A 26,101-nucleotide genomic window follows, 5' to 3' on the forward strand; every position below is an offset into this window, starting at 1 on the left:
TTATACATTTTTAAGCACTCTTTTATCCATAAATATGGGATACTATCAAATGCTTTTTTGCAGGCAATCCATGCCACACTTAGATTCTTCCCCTTTTTACAGTTCTCCACTATAACTTTATTTAACAAATGATCCATTGTTCCATATGACTTTCTTTTATTGCCCTTTTGTTCTACTGCCATAATTGAGTTTTCTTCTAAATGACTATAAACACTGTCAGCGTCAATTCCCATGTATAGTTTATACATCATCGGAAGGCAAGTTATTGGTCTATAATTTTTAGGGTAGCTTGGAAGTTCACTTTTAAGTAAGAGCATTGTTTTGCCTGTTGTTAGCCAGTGTGATGTCTGTTCAGGGTGCGCATATAAATAGTTCTTACTCATGGCTAAATCCTTGTGGAAAAATGTTAATATTTTTAACCAAAAGTTAGGTACTGCATCTGGGCCTGGGGTTTTCCAGTTAGAGGCCTGTGCAGATAGGCTAAAGTCTACTCAGTCTTATACATACTCCTCACAGGAGACCTCTGTCTGGCATACAAAGCAATCTCAGACCCTGCCTTGATGGGATTGCTGCATATCTAGAAGTCAAGTTCCACTCAAGTAACCCGAACGAGTGACCTCAACCTGGTCTGTGACATCAATAGGACTTGTTGGTGAGACAGATTTGTGCTCAAGAGATGACTCCTTCTGTGGAACTGACTCCATCTCCACGTCAAGCAGAGTACCTCATTAACCCTTTTTAAGCTCAACCTTGATAACTGGCTGGGGAACAGAAAATACACCCCTGGGATTCCACCTGTGTTCCTGCTGGACAGGGGCATCAGATACTGACTTGTCAGAACATGGATTACATATTGGCTAGGCCTGAAAGGGCCTAAGGGCCAATATATATATATATATATATATATATATTGCGTGTACACAAACATATATATACATATATAGATGTGTGTGTGTGTGTCTAGAACGGAGAACTAGATTATATGCTTGTGTGTGCACTTCATGTCCTTTAAAGAAAAGAAAATCAAAATGGAAAGTCTGTGTAACTGTATGTGTGTGTCTACACACAAAAAAACACACACACACACACCACACACACGTGTCTGTGTGTGTGTGCCTGTGCGCACACATTTAAACACAGCTAAGTACTTCTAACGTCCTTTTCTTAATGTTTTTAATGCAAAACCACATAGTAAATGTACATTAAAGTAAATTCAGCTGTATATTATGGTTGACATCAATGGTCACATTTCCTTTGTGGACTACAAAATGCTCATACACTCAACACACTCTTAAGGACTGATTCAAAGTCGGTGGGAATTTCTTACCATGGATCTGAGTACCAGATATGCATCCCCCTCTGGGAGGATGTCACAAAAAAGCATAAAAGACCTTTTTATGAACATTATCAGTGCACCTAGCTGATAGAGTTGCCACTTGTCTCTCTCTCTCTCTCTCTGTAGTTCTGTCCTGTGTGTGTGTGTGTGTGTGTGTGTGTGTAAGGGGGGGGGGGGGCTTGAAAATGGTAAATATGTTGGTACTTTACAAGAAGAAATATTTTCTGACTTTTCTCTAAATGTTACAGAAATCTTTGATACTACATTTATCTTAACATATAAACTATTATAACCAACATTTAAAGCTTAGCATTTCAATACTGTGTTGCTACTTATGTAAATTTGTCAAGAGGTGGTGACAACTGCCTTTAAACCCGTGACTGATCCAATTGCTTTGTTTTGCTATGAAAGGGGAGTGTTAAGTTCTCCTCCCTGCAATAAAAACAATGGGAACACTGTCTACATGTTAAAATTCAAGATGAAATAAAAAGATTTTTTCACAAAAAAAAAAACCCAATGGGAAACTTTCGCATCTTTCTATCTCTTTTTATATCTGCTGTTGTGTTCCTGACCTTAGAAAGATTAACTGCCCATCTAAGACTGATAGTAGTACATAACAGGGCAAACTATAGATTTATCTGTGTCTATGATATGTCATGCAGGCAGACACAAATTTTTCTGCAAAGTATGTGATAAGTTACACTTAAAAAAAAGTAGGTGGGGTTTCCCATCCTTTGAATCCTTCTTCTTCTTTCGGCTTTTTCCAGGTTAGGGGTCGCCACAGCGGATCACTTGTCTGCTCATGATTGGCAGTAGAGTTTTACGGTGTCGAGTAGCTAGCCCGCCGCCCAACCTTCCACAGAAGGCACACACATGCACACTCTCACACCTAGGGCCAGTTTAGAGTGTCCAATCCACCTACAGCATATCTTTGGGATGTGGGAGGAAACACATGCGACCACAGGGAGGACATGCAGACTCCGCACAGAAGGCACCCCAGCCGAGGATCGAACCAGAGAACCACTTGCTGTGAGGCAGCAACGCTAACCGCTGCACCACCGTGGCCGCCCCTTCTCATCCTTTGAATCCAATGCAAGGAAATCAAAGTTTTAAAAAGTACAAGCAGGTTTCTGGTACATATGCAATACTGGAACCATACTGTAGGGAGAAGAGAGCAGGCAGATTTTCATTTAAATCAGAATATAATACTGCCCCCACATGGTTTTGATAATTACTACAAGAAAAGCAGTCAGCATAAATAGTCAGTGTTTGGAGGTTATCTCCCTTTCACTTCTTTTTCTGCTCATTGTCTGAATTATGAAGCATGGTAGAATAAACCAGATATTTACCTTAATGTCCAAATCACCAAATATACTATGTAAAATGTTATTTTCTTTATGTTAAGCTGTCACCTGCAAGACATGCATGGGAAAACAAACATATTATCTTTCAGACACTTAGTCTGGCAGGCTCAGACAGATAAATTTGAGGATTATGATAATGCTGCTCCAAATTACAGCATCTCAACACTTCCTATCTTGTATAAAAAGAAGTCATCAAACTTCTTGTCCTTCACGTACCTGCCATGTTTCTACATATTAGCAAATGAGGAGACGGAATCTCACCGAATGACGAAAACTGACATTATCTACAGGTGGTTAAAAAACTGCAATGGCTTCTTTGTACAATGATTTCATTCTAGTCTGAACAATAATGACAGCATTCTCTAATTCTTACAATTAGAAAAAAAATAAATATGAATTCTGGTGTAAGGAAAGGAGAAGAATGCAGTACATATGAATACTTAAAGGAGAGTATACAAAATTGGGGAAGCTCTGCAAACAAAACATGAATGCAGATTCGCAGCTTACCTACTTAATATTATTTTTCTAATTCAGAAATTATCAGACTCCCATCATATCACTTAGTTTTGTCTCCGAATGCTATGCAAATATTAATGATTGCGGATTTGAAATTCATAGCTTGATAAGATCTCTCAACATCTTTGATCAAGAATCAGGGACAAATGAGAAATAATTCTTGCTGTACTTAACTGTTTTCTGCCTAAACGCTGATTTTTCCAGCATTTATTGTGATTTAAAAGCTTGTTTTTTTCACATATTGTACTTATTTGACTGCCTGCACTTTTAAAAAGTTGTTTTTTGTTTAAATAAATTGTTTAACTGTTGAAGGCTACACACTAAAGTGCGAAAGCCTTTTCTGATCGCTTGTAGTCATTTAAAGCTGTTTTAAGTTTACTTTTAACTGTTTTTGCCTTATCTTTTAAAAAAAACATTTTTTTTCTTGTTTCCCACCTTTCTAAGCTATTATAGTCCAGTTTTCAGGCTAGTGCTGAATTCAGGGCTGTGTTACAAGTTTCTGAGTTGCCCATACCTTACTTGGATAGAGGGAAGTTTCTCTGTTCACCTGTGAGAGACAGGAACTTTGAGCAGCAATCTGTCCCCGGAAGAGTGGTTTCAGCCCAGAAGTTAGTAGTTTAAAAACCACGTTTGCACGGTTTTGTGCGATGGGCAGCACTGGTTAGCTAGGGTTAAATTATTCCTGGCTCCACTAAGTCTCCTCTTCAGTGTTTCACTTGAAACTAGTCTAACTCTCAACCTAAGCACTCAAAAAGCATCCTACAGTCCAGCACTTGCTCAGACCTAATAGCAAGCACTAATATACCCAGACACTTGACTGCCTAGCAGGGCAAGGCTCTTTATCCACCCCTCACCAACCAAGCGACTAAGCAGCTCACCCTACTATTCAGGCATGACCAAAGGGCAACTTCAGGTGTACTCTCCAGTCCAGCTGGTGAATCTGGGTATCCTGAGGCAATGTTACAACTGCCTCATGTACACAGAAAGCCCTCTCCTCCTACCACAAAACACTAACATATGTGAGAGATGCAATTATACAGCCAAACTGGAGGCTAAGGTCTCTCCACCCAAGACTGGAACAGACAGTCATGAGGAGAACCTTCTGGTTAACACTTGCACCACACCTCCAGCCTCACATAGACCTACTAAACCAGCACTGGCAAAAGATACACATAAATACACAAAATCATACTCAGAGGCTCTAAATAAAAACCTGCAAAAGCATCAGAGAGCTCCAAAGCAGCCACCCACAAAACCTGCACCTCCTGTCACAAACCAGACAACACATAAAACACAAAATCAATGTGCCGCACAATCACAGCCCTTAAGGTGAAATAACACACCTAACACACTAGTAATAGGCACCTCAATAGTCAGACACACTGACGCCCCACTCACTAGGCTGGACAAGGAGAAAGTTACTGTTAGCTGCCTATCGGGATCCAGAATCCGCCACATAACACAAGCACTCAGGTCACTCCAGTGCAAGTACAAATATGACTCTGTCATTATTCATGTTGGTGTGAATGACCTGAAATATACCTCCCTGGACTACATGAAAAGAGACGTGAAAGAGCTCTCTGATCATGTAACCCAGGCGGGTATGACTCTGACCAGCATCCTGCCCTCACTAAGAATGATACCTCAGTATAAAGAAAAAATGATCAATTTCAACAACTGGCTAAGCTTCTGGTGTCATTCAAAGGGGATCCAGTGTCTGTCAGCCTGGGATGACATGCTCGACAAGCCACGTTGCTTCGCAAGAGATGGCTTACATCTGTAACCCCTTGGCTTTCGAATACTGGCCAAGGCTCTTGCTGCCCCCATAGTGCCTTTTTTAGGCAAGGCTCAAAATTCAAACCCACCACCGTAAACAGCACAAAAATGAATGTTATGCTACTCAATGCCAGGAGTTTAAATCTCAAATTGCATGCGCTCAAGGCACTCCTAAGTATGGAGAATGTCGGCATCTGTGCAGTAACTGAAACCTGGTTCAAGGCTCCAGAGAGCACTCCAGCACTATTGGCCTACAACTCATACCACACATTCTGGCTACAGAACACAGACCGAAACACAAAAGGAGGGGGTATATCTATATTCATCAAGGATACTCACACCTCCAGGTTAGTGGTGCAGCATGATACCTCTGAGATCATCCATGTGCAACTAACATCGGGCATATCTGCAATGAAAATTGTGGCCTGCTACAGATCACCCTCCATGACCCAGGACCACCACTCCACCTTTCTGGAGACACTGGAAAACATGAAGGTCCTACCGAACACCCTGATATTGGGCAATTTCAATTACCCTACCATTAACTGGGAAAACTACTTGAGTACAAACTCCCATGCTCAGCGCTTCCTGGAATTTATCAACTCACATGCCCTGGATCAGCTGGTAAACTCCCCTACCAGAGGCCACAACGTATTGGAACTGGTCATCATCAACATGGGTGACGGGTGTTCAGTACCAGAGGTCAACCCGTCACTGGTTAGATCAGACCATAAACTAATCACCCTGGATGTCCACACCCCACCACCACCCCCAACCAAGGAAACCACAGTGAAAAACTTTTCTAAAGCAAACTTCACCTTACTTAAGGCGGAGGTGGTAAGTTTCACAGCCCCCACGCTAAAGGATAACACTGCCCAAGATGTAGAATCCTTTACAATTGCACTCTATAAGCACCTACAAGGATGCATGGATCGTGCCATCCCTAGCAAGACCAAGACTCACTCCCCTAAGAGAAGGAAACCAGTCTGGTGGACCCCTGTCATAAACAGGTTATGCAATAGGAGGAGGAAACTAGTTCAGAAAAAAAGCAAATCCCAAAAAGGAAAGACATCCCTGATCAGTATCAGTAAGAAACTAAGGTCCCCTCATAAAATTATCCAAGGCTAACTTTGAAAGAAAAATAGCCAAGGATTCAAAAGATAACCACAAAACCTTCTTTAGCTATGTCAAGAATCTAAGTGGCAACTCACAGATATGCTCTGAGCTAGTGCAAAATAGCACAAAATATACTGAACCTACTGATATTGCCAACATCCTGGCAGATAGATTCAGTGCAAACTTCACCTTCCTCTCACCTTCAAAAGGGTCCAAAACAATACCGGAAATCACAGAAGCACAGGTGAAAACAGCCCTTTCAAAAGCCAAAAACACAGCATCAATGGGGCCAGATGGTGTCCCAGGCTGCGTCTTGCACGAACTACAGAACGAACTAACCCCCCACCTAAACACGCTGTTCAACCTCAGCCTCTCCACAGGCTACGTGCCCATAGAATGGAGCACAGCAATGGTTATTCCACTCCACTAAGGAGGGGCCATAACTGACCCTGGTAACTATCGCCCCATAAGCCTGACTAGCCTGTTCTGCAAGGCTATGGAGCGCATCATCATGGAACTCATTAACAAAGACATTGGGAACCACCAAACACTTGACCCAACCCAGTTCGGCTTCGTTAAGGGTAGATCATGCCTACTAAACCTGGTTGACTTCTTCGAGACAGTCACCAAGGCCATAGACGAAGGAAAGGTGGTTCACACAGCCTACCTTGATCTCACCAAGGCGTTCGACACCATTCCTCACTCGGGTATTATAGAAAAACTCACCAGCCTGAACATAAACCCCTACTTCACAAGATGGGTTGCCAACTGGCTTACAGACAGAACTCACATGGTAAGAATAGTGGGCTCCAGGTCCGACTCTAAATCAGTCACAAGTGGTGTCCTGCAAGGCTTGGTTCTGGGACCCCTACTGTTCGGCATATATTTCTCAAAAGTACAGGAAAACACAGGAGGACTATGGTTAACCAAGTACGCCGATGATTGCAAACTGGGAGCCATAATTGATGCTCTGGCTGACACGGACATCCTTCATCAAGGCCTTACTGAGACAGACACCTGGTATCAAAGTCATGGCCTCAAGCTAAATGCCAAAAAATGCATAGTCATCCCATTTGGGAAAAACAAAACACCCACGAATTACCACGTAGGCGGCAGCCTCCTTAATACAGAAGAGGTAATAAGAGCTCTGGGAACCCGGGTAGATAGTAATCTCTTCTTTGACAATCATATTGCCAAAGTAGTTAGGGAATCCTTCTATGTGACCCATCTAATTACTAAGGGGTTCACATCTAGAAATAAAGAGATTATAGTGTCCCTCTACTCGTCACTCATCAGACCCACCATAGAGTACAATGCCCCATTTGGGATGTACCTCACAAGACACTTCCAACAGCTGGAAAGACCACAAAAGCACCTCACCAAGAGGATTACTGGCCTCAAACATATGTCCTATGCAGCCCGACTGAAAAAACTCCAGCTGTACTCAGTGACATATCGCTTACTAAGAGGTGATCTCTGCCTGACTTACAAAGCCATGTCCAACTCAGAATTGATGGACATGCTTCACCTAAAGAAATCCAAGTCATTGTGAGCCATGCGCTCTAGTGAGCTAAACCTCACCACAACAATAAATAGAACATGCTGGAGGGATAGATTCCTGTCACAGAGACTCCCCATGCTTTGGAACAAAATTCCTAACTACATTAGGCAGAACCCCTCACTAACATTCTTCAAGAGAAGCCTTGACGAGTGGATGGGTAACAGAAAGTACACCCCTGGGATCACTTCATTGGCTCTGCTTGACAGAGGCTCAGTTAATTAATCAATGGGGTGGCGAAAGCCGACACACTCTGGCTAGGCTTAAAAATGCCCTCGCGGAGATAGCCTAGTACCTACCTATGAACCTATAATGGGGGACAAAAATCTAGAGAAATATATAAATATTTACTCTAATTCACTATGAAAGTTAATAAAACAACAGATTTTGCATCAGAAGGCATTTTCTGAAGAATAAGAAGCAAGCGACTCTTAATATTTGGCATTACTGACTTACCTGTGATCCCCAGTGACCTACCAGAATATCAAACATTTTAAGAAAGACATGGCAGAAGTACGAGGAAATATCAGGGACATCTGACAGCTATCTATACTCAGTATAACTTTAATGGCAGCAACAGACACCAATATGATGATGGTAGTCAAGTAACTGAATTTCATAGTGGTAATATACTAACACATTGAAGTCACTCAGTAAATAATATCATAAATACACTTTTCTACAATATCATGCAGCATTCAAAAGTAGATGTGGTGTCTTTGTTGCAAAGAAGTATTTTATAATATTGGCATTTCAGTGTTCATGACTGCTCTGTTACTGAAGTGGGAATTATTAACCACATCATTATGCAATACATACACCAGCTGTCATGATTTTCAAAGAACAGCACAACTATGAATACATAGCATCAAGAAATAAAGTTAATAATTGCATGTAATTGTTTTAATTTCTACCTGGCATCTTAGTAAGTATGCAAGTCAAGAAACTGCATTATGATAATTTTTGTTTGTGATCCATCCCTAAACACATTCACGTCATTTAAGGTAGACATGGAAATAACCACAAAATGAATGCTCAGGCAAGCAGCACCACAAAAAACAGAAACGTTTCTGAAGAAGCCTCCAGTGGAGAGGTGAAAGCACTTAAATCAATTAAAATCTGAGTAAAAGAAACAGAGTCTTTTTCTGTTTTTTTTTAAGTGAAACTTATCGGACAGTGTGAGAGCTTAGAGTGTAACAGAAAAGTGAAATGGAAGTATGTAAAGCGGAGTTTGACTTCCATACTTTTCAAACCCCCCCCCCACACACACACACACACACACACAGAGTGTGAGTTAGCGATCAATCCCTGGCAGCCACACACACATGCACACAGTGAAGAATGAGAGCGGAAGAGTGAGAGAGAGTGATTGATCCCAGACACACACACACACACACACACACACACACACACACACACACAGACACACACACACACGTGCTAAGAATGAACAGTGACAGTGGAAGAGTGAGAGGTAGCAGTGGCATCCTGAGGAGAATGGAAAGTGATGGAAGATGTTACAGTGCTGGAAAGAAAGTTATAGTGCAATGAAGAAAATAAGAGATGATGTTAAACAAGAATCAGTCGATAATAAGAAATGCGTTAAGAAAATGAAGATTTAGAACATTCATATATAGCATGATACTACCTTAATTCTCTATACTTTATAAGGAGATGTTTGTGGTGGGGTTAAACTATGGAAATTTTGTTAGGGAGATGAAATGCTAAAAACAAAGGGCCAATGATTGAAAGGAAAATATTGTATGGTCAAGTATTTGTGGTAGGAGGACACTGATGTATGTAGCACATTGAGGGGGAATGGGCCACATATGGTTCCATTAGTGTGGCACATTATATACATAATGTCACTATACAACAGACAGATTGCGGAGCAAAAGATCACACATGTTGAAGGTGGGGAGCAGACCATTCTGGTATGTCGCAGATGGCTGGGCAATGCAGACTGACTTGGGAGAGAAGGTTGGATGACTGGGCTGGGAAACTGTAAAAGAAAATCAACAATAGTTGACAAATGTGGTGGAGTTAGTTACAGGCGGTGGGTGACCTGTGACACAAATAAAAATGAAACTGACCTAAGGTAGTACGTTCAAGAGTCTCCTCTCAAAAAAAAAAGAAAAAATGTGTGTGGTCGTCACAGATGATAGAAGTGAAACTTCTGCTAGGAAGTACGAAAGAGCTTATACCATACTGTACCATTTGCTTTCCTTCGCACTTCCTTACAGAAGTTTCACTTCTACTGCGCACGGTGACCACTCACAAAAAAATAAAAAAATTTTTTTTTGGTGCTGCCTGCCTGGGCATTCTTTTTTGGGTTATTTGTACAGTCCTAGTGCCTGATGTTTATGTGTCGTTTAAACTAGATAGTGGTGTAATGGGAGTTGTATGAGCATACAGCAAAGTGAGGGACATCCCTAAATACAGTCATTCACATGTTATTTAAGATAGATAATGGTGTAATGGGACACACAGGAGCATACAGCAAAGTCGGGAAACTCACTGCAGTGGTTTTTATTCAGCATTAAATTATACGTTAATGGAAGCACAGATCATTAGGATGAATGCAAATAACTTAATGAAGTATTTCTCTGGTGTGACAGAAAATTCTTCGCACTGGTTACCATGATTATGCAAGTCAACCATCCTGGGACCGTAGGAGAAGTTGAGTTTTTCCTTCAAATCACTCAGCTGTGACTGAGTACCCCATATCTAGGTGCCTCCTAAACTGCCACATCTACTCAATGGATAAACAAAATGGCAAGCTACTCAAATTCACAAGACAGCTGGGAATCTGTATTCAGCTTCAGGACTCAGACAAGGCTGGTTATTATAGTATGAGTAACAGTTAATGCTGTAAGTCTGTGATGGGAATGGTACAGTTTTGTTCACATGAAAATATGCAGAACCAAGTGTCAAAGGTCAAGTAATCACATACTGCCAATGTCTACTTATATGTACTGAATATACTAAAACAGTGAAAAGACTAAATAGAAAATGGGGAGACAGAAAAAAAACACTTTACATCAAAAAGCTTCAAACACTATCTAGAATCAAACATTAGTAGAATTAAATATGAATACACTCTTCTGAGTGATTAGAAATATAAAGCCTTTGGAAAACATTTTATGCTATCACAGACACAGAAAGCATTTGCTTTTTTGTTATTACATTCTCTCGGGGGATGTGTATCATTGCCTTGTCTAATGAATTAATTACACCACTTTCAGTTAAATAACATGCCATCATGTTATTTCATTTAACCAATCATGTTTTCCGTTACTATTCATTTAATTTAATATTTCTGGACAGGAAAAGGGAATTATAGCAACATTTCCCTACAGGAAGAGATCTGGCTAATAATAAGAAGCTCATTCCCATTAACATTAAAGCTGTAGAAAGATAATACAAGCCAACAAAAACAAGGGCATTCTACAAGGAGAGAAAAATGCAGATCAGTTTTTTGATTAATGCTAAGTACTTTATCTGCTTGCTGATTTTTTTGCCGACAGCAAGATCCAACCTAGTACAACAGATAAAAGATTTGATTAGCTCAATACATCATCGTAGGTCACATAAACCATTTTCATAGTTGAATGCATGCCTAAGCTATCATCACTACATTTTATTCAAATAGTGATGTTACATACAACATGGTACTGAATTTCATTCTTTATGTGCAACCATTTTTTATTGTAGCTGTATGGATTAGACATTGAAAGAAAATCTCTTCTGCGTCTGTTGTGCATTTCGTATGGGAAACACTAAAAATGTATAGAGAAGTATTTGTCAACACTAAATATGTAATTTCCTATTCTGCAAAGTACTGTAGTAATGTAAGCAGACATATTCTTGGAAGAATGGAAAAAAATAACTTAACCTTTGAGAATGGCAAGCAGCATATTCATAAGAAATGTAGGAATGAAGGAACGCATGTCATTATATGGATGAAGATGTGTGTATTTTACATCTGTCTGTCTAAACACGGACATGTGCGCACGCACACACACACACACACACACACACACACACACACACACACACGCACACACGCACACACGCACACACACGCACACACACAAGCTTCCATTCAGTAAACTGAGTTATGTTTGATCAAGGAACAGATCAGGTATCATATTACATCAGATGAATGTCAGAAAGTGTACTTATCTGAGTGAGACTCCATTTCTGTGCGGATAAGTAAGTTTTTTTCCTTTTTTCTTGCTGTTACGCAGTTACAGTTTTAAAGCCCCCTAACAAAAACAATGTTTTTTTTTTTTCTTTTCTATACTTTTATGTTACACTGATTGCACTGTATCAGGTTTGCTGACACGTTCTGAGTTGTTTTTAGTGTGGTGTGATCACAGGGTTTTATTTTATTTATTTATTTATTTATAAATAAATAAATAAGTGTGTGTGTGTGTGTGTGTGTGTGTATACATGCATATTTTATACATACAATTCTATCTAAAAAATAACTTACTAAAATAAGCAAAAGAAGCAAAGTTTAATTCAAAGCAAAACTTGCCATCAAGATGAGAGACAATAGTAAAGCCTTTAACAACAGTATCTGAAAAAAATACTGGGGAAAAACAAGAATGTATTATGCCAAAGTAAACTGGTATCACTATAACAGAGCAAACGGATATAGTTAACAGACTAGCATATAGAGCTTTGGATGGAGTTTAAGGCCATAAAGGGAAACCCCAATCCACTCTTCATTCCTACAAAATGATCACACCTGAAATTACATCTGAAATTGTCACACCTGCCCTCAATAAGGCCAGAAACCCCAGTTCCATGGGATCAGATGAGACACTAAAAAAACCTAATTTGTACAACCAAAACAGCAATAGTAACCACCCCCCCCCCCATGCACACTCAATGCAGCATTATAATGGTCTTTCGGCTTTTCCTGGTTAGGGGTCGCCAAAGCAGAACTCCGGTCCACTAATGATTGGCAATGGGTTTTTAATGGCGCTGTGTTGCCAGCCCGACACAAAACCTTCAAAGAAGGCACACCCATTCACGCACGCACCTACCTGCATGTCTTTCAAATGTCACTCGACCGCGGGGAGGACATGCAGACTCCACACAGAAGGCGCTCCAGCCGAGATTCGAATGGGAGAACCTCTTGCTGTGAGGTGACAACACTAACTGCTGCATCACTGAGGCCTACAACTCTTAATTCAGCATTAAAATCTGGACTTTGTTCAGAGTTCCGCTGTGGCGACCCCTAACCGGGAAAAGCCAAACGACCATTATAATGCTGCATTAAGAGTGTGTGCGGCCTACGACTCTTAATGCAGCATTAAAATCTGGATATGTTCCTGATATCTGAAGGCAGGGTAGTGTTATCCCAATCCACAAGAATAACTGCGCCACAGACCCCAACAATTACAGACCGATCAGTCTCACAAGCATATTGTGCAAGGTGATGGAAAGAATAATCATGGAACTCAATCAAGCATGCATGGGAAACCTCCTTCTCTATGACTTAACACAGTGCAACTTTAAGTCACAACTGTTATGAATAACCTTATTCTTTTTTTTTCTGAGAGCGAGACTTTTGCTTTGGATGAAGGTTTATCTGTCCATCCAGCTTAACCCATGCTTGAATTAAAAAAAATAAAGGGATCTCAAGGTAAATTAAGCCATAACAACTTAGGTCTACAAATGACTACATGGTCATGCACGACAGTTAAGAGCAGGACGACTCCTGGCTTTACCATCCTCTCTCACCAGTGTGTAGCTCCACAAGGCTACGTTCTGGGGCCACTCCTTTTTGGTATCATTTTCTTGGGGTCTTGCTTATCAAATATTCACATGACTGCAAACTTGAAAGCATTATCTTTAACTGCACTAACACCACCCTCCTTCAAATAACACATCATTACACATGAATGGTACACTAGAAATGATCTTCCTTCAGTGTTAAAAAAATATATCATTCTGGCATTTGGCAAAAAAAACAAAAAAGCAAAACAACACACACACAGCTTTACACATTATTGGTGAACAATAGCTAGAATTTGAAAAATATTAAAAGACCTTGTAGACAATGTTCTTAAATGTATTTGCTTTCTTCTGTAAATATGTGGATTATTTTTGCAATTATCTCCTTCAGTTCTTCTTTTCATATTATTTAGCAGTCTCACTGACTCCTTGAACATTATTTTTTTTCTCTCAAATATATTCATACTTTTTTGTTTTATTTTTTCTGTACCCAGGGTGAACCTGAAAATGGTGGGTGTGCATCAGTGTTCTACACAAGTTTTTCTTCTTTTTCTTTGGCTGTTCTCATTAGGGGTCACCACAGTGGATTATCTGTTTCCATTTCTTCCTGTCCTCTGCATCTTTCTCTATCACACCGACCACCTGCATGCATGTCTTCTCTCACCACATCCATAAGCCTCATCTTAGGCCTTCCTCTTTTCCTGTTACCTGGCAGCTTCATCCTTAGCATCCTTTTCCCAATATACCGAGCATTCCTCCTCAGCACATTTTTTATTTTATTTTTTTTTATTTATTTAACATTTGTTGACCGGGAATGTCCGACTAGGTTCCACAGAGCCTGTTTTCAGCGGAGGCCCGGGGAGAAATGCTCCAGATGCATGTCTTTGGAATGTGGGAGGAAACCAGAGTACCCGGAGGAAACCCACGCGAACACAGGGAGAACATGCAAACTCCACACAGAAGGCACCCCAGCCGAGAATCGAACCGGAGAACCTCTTGCTGTGAGGCGACAATGTTAACCGCTGCACCACTGTGCCGCCCAAATGTCCAAACCAACGTAATCTTGCCTCTCTGGCTTTGTCTCCAAACCTTCCAACCTGGGCTCACCCTTTAATATACAGATTCCTAATCTTTTGTCCATCCTTGTCACACCCAGTGCAAATCTTAACATCTTTAACTCTGCCACATTCAGCTCTGACTCCTGCCTTTTTGTCAATGCCACTGTCTCCAACCCATATAACATAGCTGGTCTCACTACCCTCTTGTAGATCTTCCCTTTCACTCTTACTGGTACTCGTCTGTCACAAATCACTCCCGACACTCTTCTCCACCCACTCCATACTGCCTGTACTCTCTTCCACACTCTCCATTACTCTGAACTGTTGATCCCAAGTATTTAAACTCATCCACCTTTGCCAACTGTACTCCCTGCATCCTCACCATTCCTCTATCCTCCCTCTCATTCATGCACATATATTCTGTCTTAGTCCTGCTGACCTTCATTCCTCTCCTCTCTAGAGCATATCTCCACCTCTCCAGGGTCTCCTCAACCTGCTCCCTACTCTCACTACAGGTAACAATGTCATCTGCAAACATCATAGTCCATGGGGACTCCTGTCTGATCTCATCTGTCAACCTGTCCATCACCATTGCAAAAAAGAAAGGGCTCAGAACTAATCTTTGATGTAACCCTACCTCCACCAATTAACACAATTCTACACCAGTTAACACAAACAAATAAATAAAAGTCTTACAACTACTTGTGTTCACAAATCATGTGATGCTACCCACCTGATCCCTCTATGAGGTTGACAGCCATGCCATAAAAGTAACCGTCTGCCTTTATACAGCTCTTAGCAGCTCATTTATAGAAAACTGTCCTCTGTTCTGCAACCTAATGAAATGTCATCCAATACTATTCCATAACATAGAAAGATTCTTACCAAAGAGAATCAAAGGGCTGCAAGACTTGTTTTTCACTGAAAGACTAAAACCATTTTCTCTCTCTCACGTTCTCCTCCCACTGTACCTTACTGCCTTCTTAGAGGAGACCTGCATCTCACATACAGAGCATTAAAGGAACCCTTTCAATTTATAAACCTCAATAAAAATCATCAACCATCGAGTGAAACATGACAACTCCATATCACAAAAACCTCTATGGTTATCGAATAAATTCCACTTCTCAACAATTAAACTCAGCCAATAATTTCATCCCTTCTAGGAGGAAATGAATCACTCCATATGTACCTGCAAGTTATAACATGGGATCAAGGGCATCAGGCTCACTGATGCTCAGCAGGCTGTGAACTTGTTCACCAATCCCAGGGAATCAGGCTCACTGATGCTCAGCAGGCTGTGAACTTGTTCACCAATCCCAGCGCATCAGGCTCACTGATGCTCAGCAGGCTGTGAACTTGTTCACCAATCCCAGGGCATCAAGCTCACTGATGCTCAGCAGGCTGTGAACTTGTTCACCAATCCCAGGGAATCAGGATCATTGATGCTCAGCAGGCTTTGAGCTTGTTCACCAGTCCCAGGGCATCAAGCTCACTGATGCTCAGCAGGCTGTGAACTTGTTCACCAATCCCAGCACATCAGGCTCACTGATGCTCAGCAGGCTGTGAACTTGTTCACCAATCCCAGGGAATCAGGCTCACTGATGCTCAGCAGGCTGTGAACTTGTTCACCAATCCCAGGGAATCAGGCTCACTGATGCTCAGCAGGCTGTGAGCCTATTCACCAATCCTATGAACCCTCTAAGACTGACACAATTAGATGCCAATGTAGTAAAGACCATGCAAGTGCTAACGGCTGTTATGAAGGAAGATGACAAACATACTTAATGAGCTGTTGCCTTTAACAGAGCAATTTTTTTTCTAGAAATCTCATCTTCTGTTTGGTATTTTTACCTATAGCAGCTGACAGGTGCTGATAAATGTAATATCTCATACAAGTCAGTACAGCACAATGTATAGGGATGTGTGTGTGTGTGTGTGTAGGACGAACCACATTCTGCAAGATTAAAATTGTTTCTGAACAATCACAGCATAATTTGTCATTTCCTGGTGGATATAATTTCTAATGAATAACAATTTTTGCCCACAATCTGATATAAAAAGTAGACTTTTAGTAAGATGTATGCATCCAGCTGCTGATTCATTCATTAATTTTCTGGTTACCCATATTTCCTCTTCAGAGTCATGAGAAAAACACAGCTTTTTTGAGCACTCTGTGGCTACAAGGCAGAGAAACTAATTTCTGGATGGGGTATGTGCCCCTTGCAAGTACATACAGCTAGCATAAGTGCTATGTTTGTAGTCCAGATGTACTCTCGGACTTCCTTACTTAACTCTAATGGCATTTCTGGAACTTGGTAGGAAGCACACTGGGCAAGATCAACTTTATTATTATGTTGGTCAGGATGTACTGACATCTGTCAACAACCAGTACACTGCAATGCGAATTTTCATATTCTAAAAGAAACGGTGGCAACCATATAGATGCATCATTTGTTGACCCATTCTCTGATTACTCACTTAATTCAGCTCTGCAGTGCTGTGAAGATGTAGACTATCCCAGCACTTAAATAGGAAAAAAAAAAAAAAGAGAAAATAATTCTAGACAGGATACCAGTCTATCACAGACACACATACACAAACACACACCCACATTCATATCTGATCAACAATTCACCTACTGTACACATCTTTGCAATGTGGATGCAAATTGGAGCACTTAGTGGTAACATACATGGACACAGGAGACTCATGAAAGAATGCAGTCATTATTTCTCAGACTTGCTTTACTTTACTCAGGGGTCTATTCAGGGTCACAGCAGAGACAGATAGTATCCCAGCACTCCAAAGGTTTAAGGCAAAGAGCTAATTCTCGGCAGAATGCAGTAGGATATATACAGTGAGTGCTCTCACACACACACACACACACACACACACACACACACACACACACACACACACACACACACACACACACACACACACACACACACAAAATCGTTATTTCAGAGGACAATTAATTCACCTAATGACCAGTCTTTGAGATTTGTTAGGAAAGGGAAGTACCTGGTATGCTATGAAAGCAAAGCACTTGGAAAAAGCTCATGCACACAAAGGGGGATTGCAAGTTCCAGAAAAAAGGAAACCAATCAAGAAATGAGCTAGAGAATCCGAAGCTATGAGGCAGGAATGCTGATATATGTACCACATTGCCATCATGATAAAAGGGTTGATGAGGAAAAAGTCACAGCCAGAGGAGCAAAAGAGTTATAATTCTGACAGAGTATTACAAATGAGGCACAACAGACTGAATATTTTGGATTCTCTAGAAATCAAGGTTGTATAAGACACAGCACAGAAGTGCACATATAAATGAACCAAACTGGCTCCTTACCTGGAATTTCATTATAAACACAGACTTGATACTCAGTGCTGTTCCCAACACATTGCGATGGTCCTGGATTGTGAACCTCACAAAAACGACTGCGAGACTGCACGCCATCCTCACTGCACAGATTCCATTCCGACCAATCAGACCAACCACCTGGAACATAAGAACTAATATTCATATGCTCAAATTATACCTATGATTAACTTATATAGAATATCTAACTGCTGATCTTGTACAAAGCTGTTTTTATACTGCAGATTCTACTTATGTGTATTCCAAAGCTATAAGTTGTCGGTATCATCATTTCAAGTGTACTTCATCATAAATAGCATAGCTTTTTAAGTCACTTTGTTTTTTTTTTCAATTTGAACAAATCAAATACATAATAATAATAAAAAAAAATGAATGGGTGGATTTTAACAAACGAAAAAGTGAATACAATTAGTGACATCTTTAGTGGTGCTTACTTTATATATATATATATATATATATATATATATGTGTGTGTGTGTGTGTGTGTGTGTGTGTGTATATACATACATATATATATATATATATATATATATATACGTATATAAATCTGGTTTGGAACATACACCTATGATACTACCAGCACCTTGTTACCACCTCCAAAGAAAGTGATCTTTTCAGCAATTCCTGCAGGCAGATTATTTACTCATTACTAAAAATATGGATGCATTATTTTAATGCACACTTCAAAGGAAGCATTTAACTTTTTGCAAAAGTACAAACCACCTCTGATTAAAGTTAAGATCATACAACAGTTTTGTTTTCCATTTCAGATGAATATACTCTGAAAACCCAAGTTCTGTAATATATGAAGAAAAAATAAACACAGAATAAACAATAATAAACTGATAAACCCTCTGGCATCTTATTAAAGTTTTGGTGGCAGCCACTGTGTTCACAAGAGGTAGTCAGACAATGCACTTACACAAATTAAATACTGAAGACAAAATGATCTGCCAAGATGGAAAAAAAAAAGACAATCAGAACACACTTTTCTATTCTGTATCAGTGATAAACTTGAACTTTAAAGTCCTCAGAAAGGTGAAGGTAAAAGAGCACCAGCCACATTACAAGCTTTATATATGTTATGCTCATTCTTATCATTGTCTGCTATTAAGAGAACTCACCCTAAATTTGCACACTTGTTACATAACAGATTTATGTCACTATGTTCCCTTTATGTTTTCACAATACCTCCCCTGCCATGTGAACAGCTGATATACGACACTGATGATTCAGCACTCTTGCGCATAACTAGAACTGTCTCTCTCTCTCTCACACACACACACACACACACACACACACACACACACACACACACACACACACACACACACTTACACAAATAAGCACTGCAGCCTTCAACTATTCTTCTAAAGAATCTGGGACAAAACATTAAATAACAAGGAAATGAGCCTCCAAATCATTAAGACTATTTAAAGGTATCAGTCACTGTGCTGTTATAATACATTTTCTATCAGCATGCATTTCCTGAACAGTAAGATGTCAATAATAATATCTGATACTGTTAGAATGTTAATCATCACTGCTCTGTTACAAAACCAAAACTTGGAGTCAAGATCAGGGTGTCCCTGTAAAAATTCCTGGAATGTTGATAAATATATGCACTAATGAACTATGTACATTGGCCAGAATGTCGGACTTCAGTTGTGCTACAGACTTCCATTTCAGTGTTCTGAGGTACATAATTATATATAATGAGATAAAGTCTAAGGAGAAAAGGTAAGTGATGAATCCTGCTGATAACAACATGTAATTAAATAAAAAAGAAAACCCATCCTAGAAGCAATACTATGGGCACTCAGGAAACTGAAGTCAGGGAAAGTGGCAAGCTCAGGTGAAGTCACAGAAGATGTTGGGTGAGTTAGGGGAGAAATGTCTCCTGAGAGTGCTCATCACAGTATGGAGAGATGGGCATATCCCAGATAGCTAAAGAATAAGCATTTGAATATCAGTGCATCAGAACAAAGGGAATACTCACAATTGTAGCAATACAGGGGTATCAAACTCCTGCCACACAGTATGAGACCGCTGGAGACAGAGCCTGATAAACATGCATAGCAGTAGAAAGTAAGATGGGAGACAAGCAGGTTGGAATGAGATCAGTATGGACTAAAAAGGACACAGTTTTCACAGTGAGAAAGATGGTGGACAGAAAGTTGGAGATAAGGACAAGAGTCCAACTACGTATTCCTACATTTGGAGAAAGCATACAACAAGTTTCCAATAAAGGTGACTCAGGCAGCCTTGTGGGTGGTTAAAGTCTTGGAAATACTGGTAGTGCAGGCTACATACAATGACCCATTGACAAAAATAGGATCAGTGCTTGGACTCAAAGAGAGAGTTCCCAGTGGGACTGGGTATGCATAAAGGTTCAACTTTCTTTTCACGTCTGTTAATACTGTTGAGTGACTGCATCAGCAAACAGGTCAGAGGGGACAGATCAACAAAGCTGTTGTAGACATACAACGTGACACTACAACTACATTCTGAACAGGAACTTCAGCAAGTGATAGGGGACTGGAATGCAAAACTGAGATGAAAATTAATAGAGAAAAGTGGTGTTCATGGCAGAAAACTGGGGGTAAACAGAAGAAGCTGAAAACTGAGACAGAAGGGAAACTAGTGAAACATGTAGTAGCTTCATGTACCTGGGAGGTGTGGTAAAGAAAAAATTAAATTTGAATGAGGAGGGCAAAACAAGAATCAAAGTCCAAGTCAAATGGCACAAAGTGTCAGGGGATATATGTGACAAAAGAATTCCAGTGAAGCTGTGTGTAAGGGACACAGAAAACAGTGCTGTGACCAGTGCATTTGTATGGAACAGAACCCTGGGCAGTGAAGAAAGAGTAGCCGAGGAATACTGCAGTGCTCGAGATGAGTTGCTCGAAACAGGAAGTAGAATTGTGGGACAAAGAAATGAGAAGACCAAAGCTGAGGCCAAAGTAACCCCAGACACAGTCATGGTAACGGAGATGGTGGTTAGGTCACATGTGCAGAAAAGCAGAAGATGATTTGGTAAAGCACATTTGGGTGACAGAGAAATAAGGCTAGAGGAGAGGAGGATGCCCAACTAGTCCAGAGATGGATGGATTACATGAGAGAAGACCTACAAGTAGAGGGCATGACTGCCGAAGAAGGTAGGAGAGTGGCACTGAATTGATAGAGATGGTGACACTGACAACAAATGTCATCATCATCAACTCCCTTCTTCCCATTTTCTACATGGGGTTGGGGTGTTGTATTAGCTGTTGCCATCTCTTGTAATTCAATGCCAGACTCCTGCCTTCTTCAAAACTCATGCTTGACTCTTTCAGATCTTCTCTCACACAATCCATCCACCTCTTTGCTGGATGCCTTCTTCCTGTCCCAAATCTTCTTCACCAGATTGTCTACTGCATTTCTGCACATTTGCTAAAACCACCATAATCTGTTCTACTTGATCTTTTCTGCAATCAGAGCTACACTGGCTTCTGCTCTTATCTCACTTCTTCATCTGTCCCACAGTGTGCATCCTACCACCCTTCTCAGGCACTTCATTTCCATCACCTCAAGCTTTCTCATCTGCTCTGCCTTTACTGTCCAGGTTTCTGTGTACACTTTACTTTTCAGTTTCTTTGGCATTCTTCTGTCATACATTATACCTGACATTATGCAGCCCCTCTGGTTCTAGCTTTGACCTCTTCATTCAGACTTCCTTTCTTCTTAACTCCCCTTCCTGAATACTTGAAGCTATTAACCTGTTCTACTATTTTCCCTTCTATCTCAGCTTCTTCTGATTTCCCCACTTTGCTGCCATTACCACCATCTTATCTGTGCTTAGTTTCATCACATGTGCCTTCTGTTTTGCATTCCATTGCAATATACTTTGCTGGAGTTCTTGCTCAGCCTGCCTGTAATGTCACATCATCTGTATACAGCAACTTTTGTTGATCTGTCCTCTCCAACCTGTTTGCTAATGTAGTCCATCATCAGTATGAACAGTAGTGTGCTCAGAGCTGAATGCTGGTGCACACCCACTCCCACAGGGAACCATTCTGTGAGACTGGACACTGTTCATACTTGAGTCATTGGGTCCTTGTACATAGCCTACATGAATTTTACCAATGTTTCTGGGAATTTGAGTCACCACAGTACTGCCCAAATCATTTTCTTGGGACCTTGTTGCACACTTTCTCCAAGTTTGGAAGAATGAGGCTTGAAGAGACCAGCTGGCATAATGGTTAAGGTATTAACTTCCTATGCACAAGGTACAATGTTCAATCCTGACCACTGGTCAATGCCTGTTTGGAATTTGCATGTCCTCCCTGTGTCTCTGTGGGTTTCTTCCCACCTCCAAAACTCACAAATTAATGGAGCTGTGGGCAGCAGCAGCACAGACTGCACATAGTCCCCTACAGCTCAGGGTTTGACATGGCCTTGTATGTTAAGCAGAGATCACCTCTGAGTAGACGATATGCCACAGAGTATAGCTGGAGTTTTTTTAGGCGGTCAGCATATGGCATCTGCTTTAGGTCTGTGATTCTTTTAGTGAGGTATTTCTGTGGCCTTTCCAGCTGTTGCAGATGTCTTGGGGCATTATACTCTATAATGGGTCTAATGAGGGATGAGTGCAGTGGGACAATGACCTCTTTTTTTCAGGATGAAAAGCCCTTAGTGATGAGGTGTGCCACATAGAAGGATTTCCTGACTGTTGTGATGTTGTGGTTATAGAAAGTGAGACCACTGTCCACCTGTGTCCCTAAGTCTCTCATCACAATTTTGATGTTTAGTGTACTGCCACTCATGGGTACATGTTTTTTTCCAAAGGGGATAACTATACATTTCTTGGCATTAAGCTTGAGCCCATGGCTCTGGCACCAGGCATCTGTTTCTGTAAGGCCCTTTTGTAGAATATACACATCATTTGGGGATTCAATAATGGCTCCCAGTTTGCAGTCATCTGCGAACTTTGTTAGCCAGAGTCCCTTAGTGTTGGCCTGTACTTCAGAGAAGTAGATGCCAAACAAGAGTGGTCCCAGGACTGAACCCTGAGGTACTCCACTTGTCACTTGTCTGGAGCTGGATTTGGAGTTGGCTACTTTTACAGTCTGGGTTCTGTCAGTAAGCCAGCTGGCAACCCATCGAGTGACATATGGCAGTGGACCACCAGATTGGCTTCGTTTTTTGGAGAAGAGCATCTTGGTTCTATTTGGGATGGCATGATTCATGCACAAGTGGATGCGCTTGTACAGTGCCTTAGTGTAGGATTCTGCAGTCGAACTTTCAGATCCTGTCTGCATGGGAGTCATGAAGTTTGTCAGTTCTGACTTCCATAGCATGAAGTTGGCTTTGGAGAAGTTTTTTAAGGAGGTTTCCTTACTGGGGGGTGGGGCTGGGATGTGGATGTCAAGGGTGATTTGCTTATGGTCAGATCTGACCAATGAGGGGGTGACCACTGGTGTGGAGCATCTATCTCCCATGTTGGTAATGACCAGGTCTAGGATAATGGAGCCCCTGGTGGGACAATGGATTAGTTGATCCAGGGCGTTGGAATTTATGAATTCCAAGAACCGTTGGGAAAAGGAGTTGGTACCCGAGTAGTTTTCCCAGTTAATGGCAGGGTAGTTGAAATCACCCAGTATTAGGGTGTTTGGTTGTATCTTAATATTTTCCAGTATGTTTAGAAAGGTGTAGTGAGAATCTTGGGACATGGTGGGGGATCTGTAGCAAGCTACAATTTGGATTGCAGTCTTACCTAGTGTTAGCTGCACCTGGAGAATTTCAGATGCATTATGTTGGGCAACTAGCCTCGAGGTGTGAATATGGCCACTCCTCCACCTTTAGTGTTTCGGTCTTGGTTTTGTGGCTGAAAAGTGTGGTAAGTGTTGTAGCCTGGTATTGCAGGGGTGCTCTCTGGAGCCTTGAACCAGGTCTCGGTTATATGTGTGTGCATAATATATATATACAGATACACACGCACATATATATATATACACACACACACACATGCACACACATTGTGTGTATAGTGGGGAGTTGAAAAAATACTTTTTAGATACAACAGTGAGTTTTGCACTTTTTCAGATTTTTAGGATTTACAATGAAAAATCTCAAAATTCCAATAATTTGCCAATATTTTGAGGTCCGTTAAATAGAATAGGAGGAAAACCCAAAAATACAATATCAGAATCATCATTCTGATTGCAAATGTTCTTTAGGAATTCTATTTTAAATAAGTATACATCCAATAATAATACAGGCAATATAATTAGGTTTGCCAACCAATAACACAATCTGCATCAGTGCCTGACTTGTCAGAACAGTATGTGCTTCATCTGCTATCATATCATGTAAGAGACCTAGTAAACTGACCAAGCAAAGCCATAGCAAAACATATAAAAATATTTAACAATACTGTTTGATACCGACAGCACAAACACATGAGGTGTCAGTATAGTAACTGTGAGTGAAGCCAAATAAGTGACAAAACAAAAATCACTATCCCTTTCCAAGGAAGGCTGGTATCTTTGAAATATCTAACCTATTGACATACTTTGTGTAAGGTGAATACGCTTATTTAATTTTCTGTTAATGCATGTAGCATTATTATCTCTTCTTTTTACTTATACAACATAATACTAAATTATGCCACCTTTTAACAGTCTCTCTCACACATGCACACACGCACATGCACACGCACACACACACACACACACACACACACACACACACACACACACACACACACACACACACACACACACACACACACACACACTAAAATGTTATTATAAAAACCTTTCGTATCTGCACAAAATTAGCATATACTACAGTGTTTACTTCAGTAAAGTGCAGGGTTATCATACCTGCTACCACATTTACAAACAATCATCTATCTGTTTATTACAGTTTCAGCTAATGGTACCTTTGTTGTCAAAAGTCAAATTTTGGCTTACTGATGCTCCTAGACTCATCCACTTTAGGAAACCTTGTAAATTCCACATGCTATGTAAACACACTCTTTGAAATAGTGTAGCCAATATAATGAAAGAAACGTACTCAAAAGTATCCATTAAATGTTGTCAAGTTACACATCAAATGTTAAAAAAAAATTAACGATAGCACAGTCCTTGAAAGTGATGGCCACATCAATTCCTGCATATCACATTAACACACTGATGGTCTTCTTCTTCTTTCGGCTTTTCTCAGTTAGGGGTCGCCACAGCAGATCACCTGTCCGGTTATGATTGGCAGTGGAGTTTTACAGTGTCGAGTTGCCAGCCCGGCACCCAACCTTCCACAGAAGGCACACGCACGCACTCACACCTATGGCCAATTTAGAGTGTCCAATCCACCTACAGCATGTCTTTGGGATGTGGGAGGAGCACCCAGAGGAAACTCACACGACCACAGGGAGGACATGCAGACTCTGCACAGAAGGCACCCCAGCCGAGGATCGAACCGGAGAACCTCTTGCTTTGAGGCGGCAATGCTAACCACTGCACCACCGTGGCCACCCCACATTAACACACTGATGGTCACTATAACTAATATATCATGAAGCAGGACAGTTGGCAAACTGATCATTTTAAACAATGAAAAAGAACCTGAGATAAGTAACCAGAAGAATTCCAATACATGACAATAGTTTGTATTAGGGGATGCTCTGTTTAACTTCTCTGACCATCTTTAAACAGCATTTTCACCTCAGTTTTGTTCCTTGGAAATAAAGATTGTCATCATGAATAACTACAACATTACTCATTCCCTATTCCTATTTATTACTTAATACAGTAAGAGAACGTGAACACAAATACAAGCAAAATAGTGCACTTAGTGCAAGGTGCTGAGAATACTGGAGTATTTTATTGTATTTATTTTCATTTCAGGAAGTAGCATGTCATAGTGAAGCAGTCAAGTTCATAACACTGTAGACACCTGATAACATGAATAAGCATGTTACACTGTAGACACCTGATAACATGAATAAGCATGTTACACTGTAGACACCTGATAACATGAGTAAGCATAATACACTGTAGACACCTGATAACATGAATAAGCATGTGACACTGTAGACACCTGAATAACATGAATAAGCATGTTAAACTCTTTCCTCAACATGAGCATGTAAAAAACTTTCCTCATGTTCACAGATTATGCAACAGGACCCCCCCCCCCAACTACCTGCTGAATATCAAACTCTCTTTTGGACTATTATCCTCTGTCCATGGTTGCTGC

The 26,101-nt window shown here is 40.7% G+C and overlaps 1 protein-coding gene across 4 annotated transcripts in view; it reads right to left on the reverse strand.

Moving 5' to 3' along the window:
- SEMA5B (semaphorin 5B) overlaps positions 1-26,101 on the reverse strand; it is a 3,270,261-nt gene that overhangs the window by 106,662 nt on the left and 3,137,498 nt on the right. For all 4 annotated transcript variants that reach the window (XM_044062778.1, XM_044062776.1, XM_044062777.1 and 1 more), the window contains one exon: positions 17,831-17,980. In XM_044062778.1, coding sequence (XP_043918713.1) covers positions 17,831-17,980 — 150 coding nt within the window. The remainder of the gene's footprint in view (positions 1-17,830; positions 17,981-26,101) is intronic.

The sequence above is a fragment of the Protopterus annectens genome, chromosome 2.part1, assembly GCF_019279795.1.
Source record: "Protopterus annectens isolate FY-2018-M chromosome 2.part1, PAN1.0, whole genome shotgun sequence".
NCBI classification, from domain to species: Eukaryota; Metazoa; Chordata; order Ceratodontiformes; family Protopteridae; genus Protopterus; species Protopterus annectens.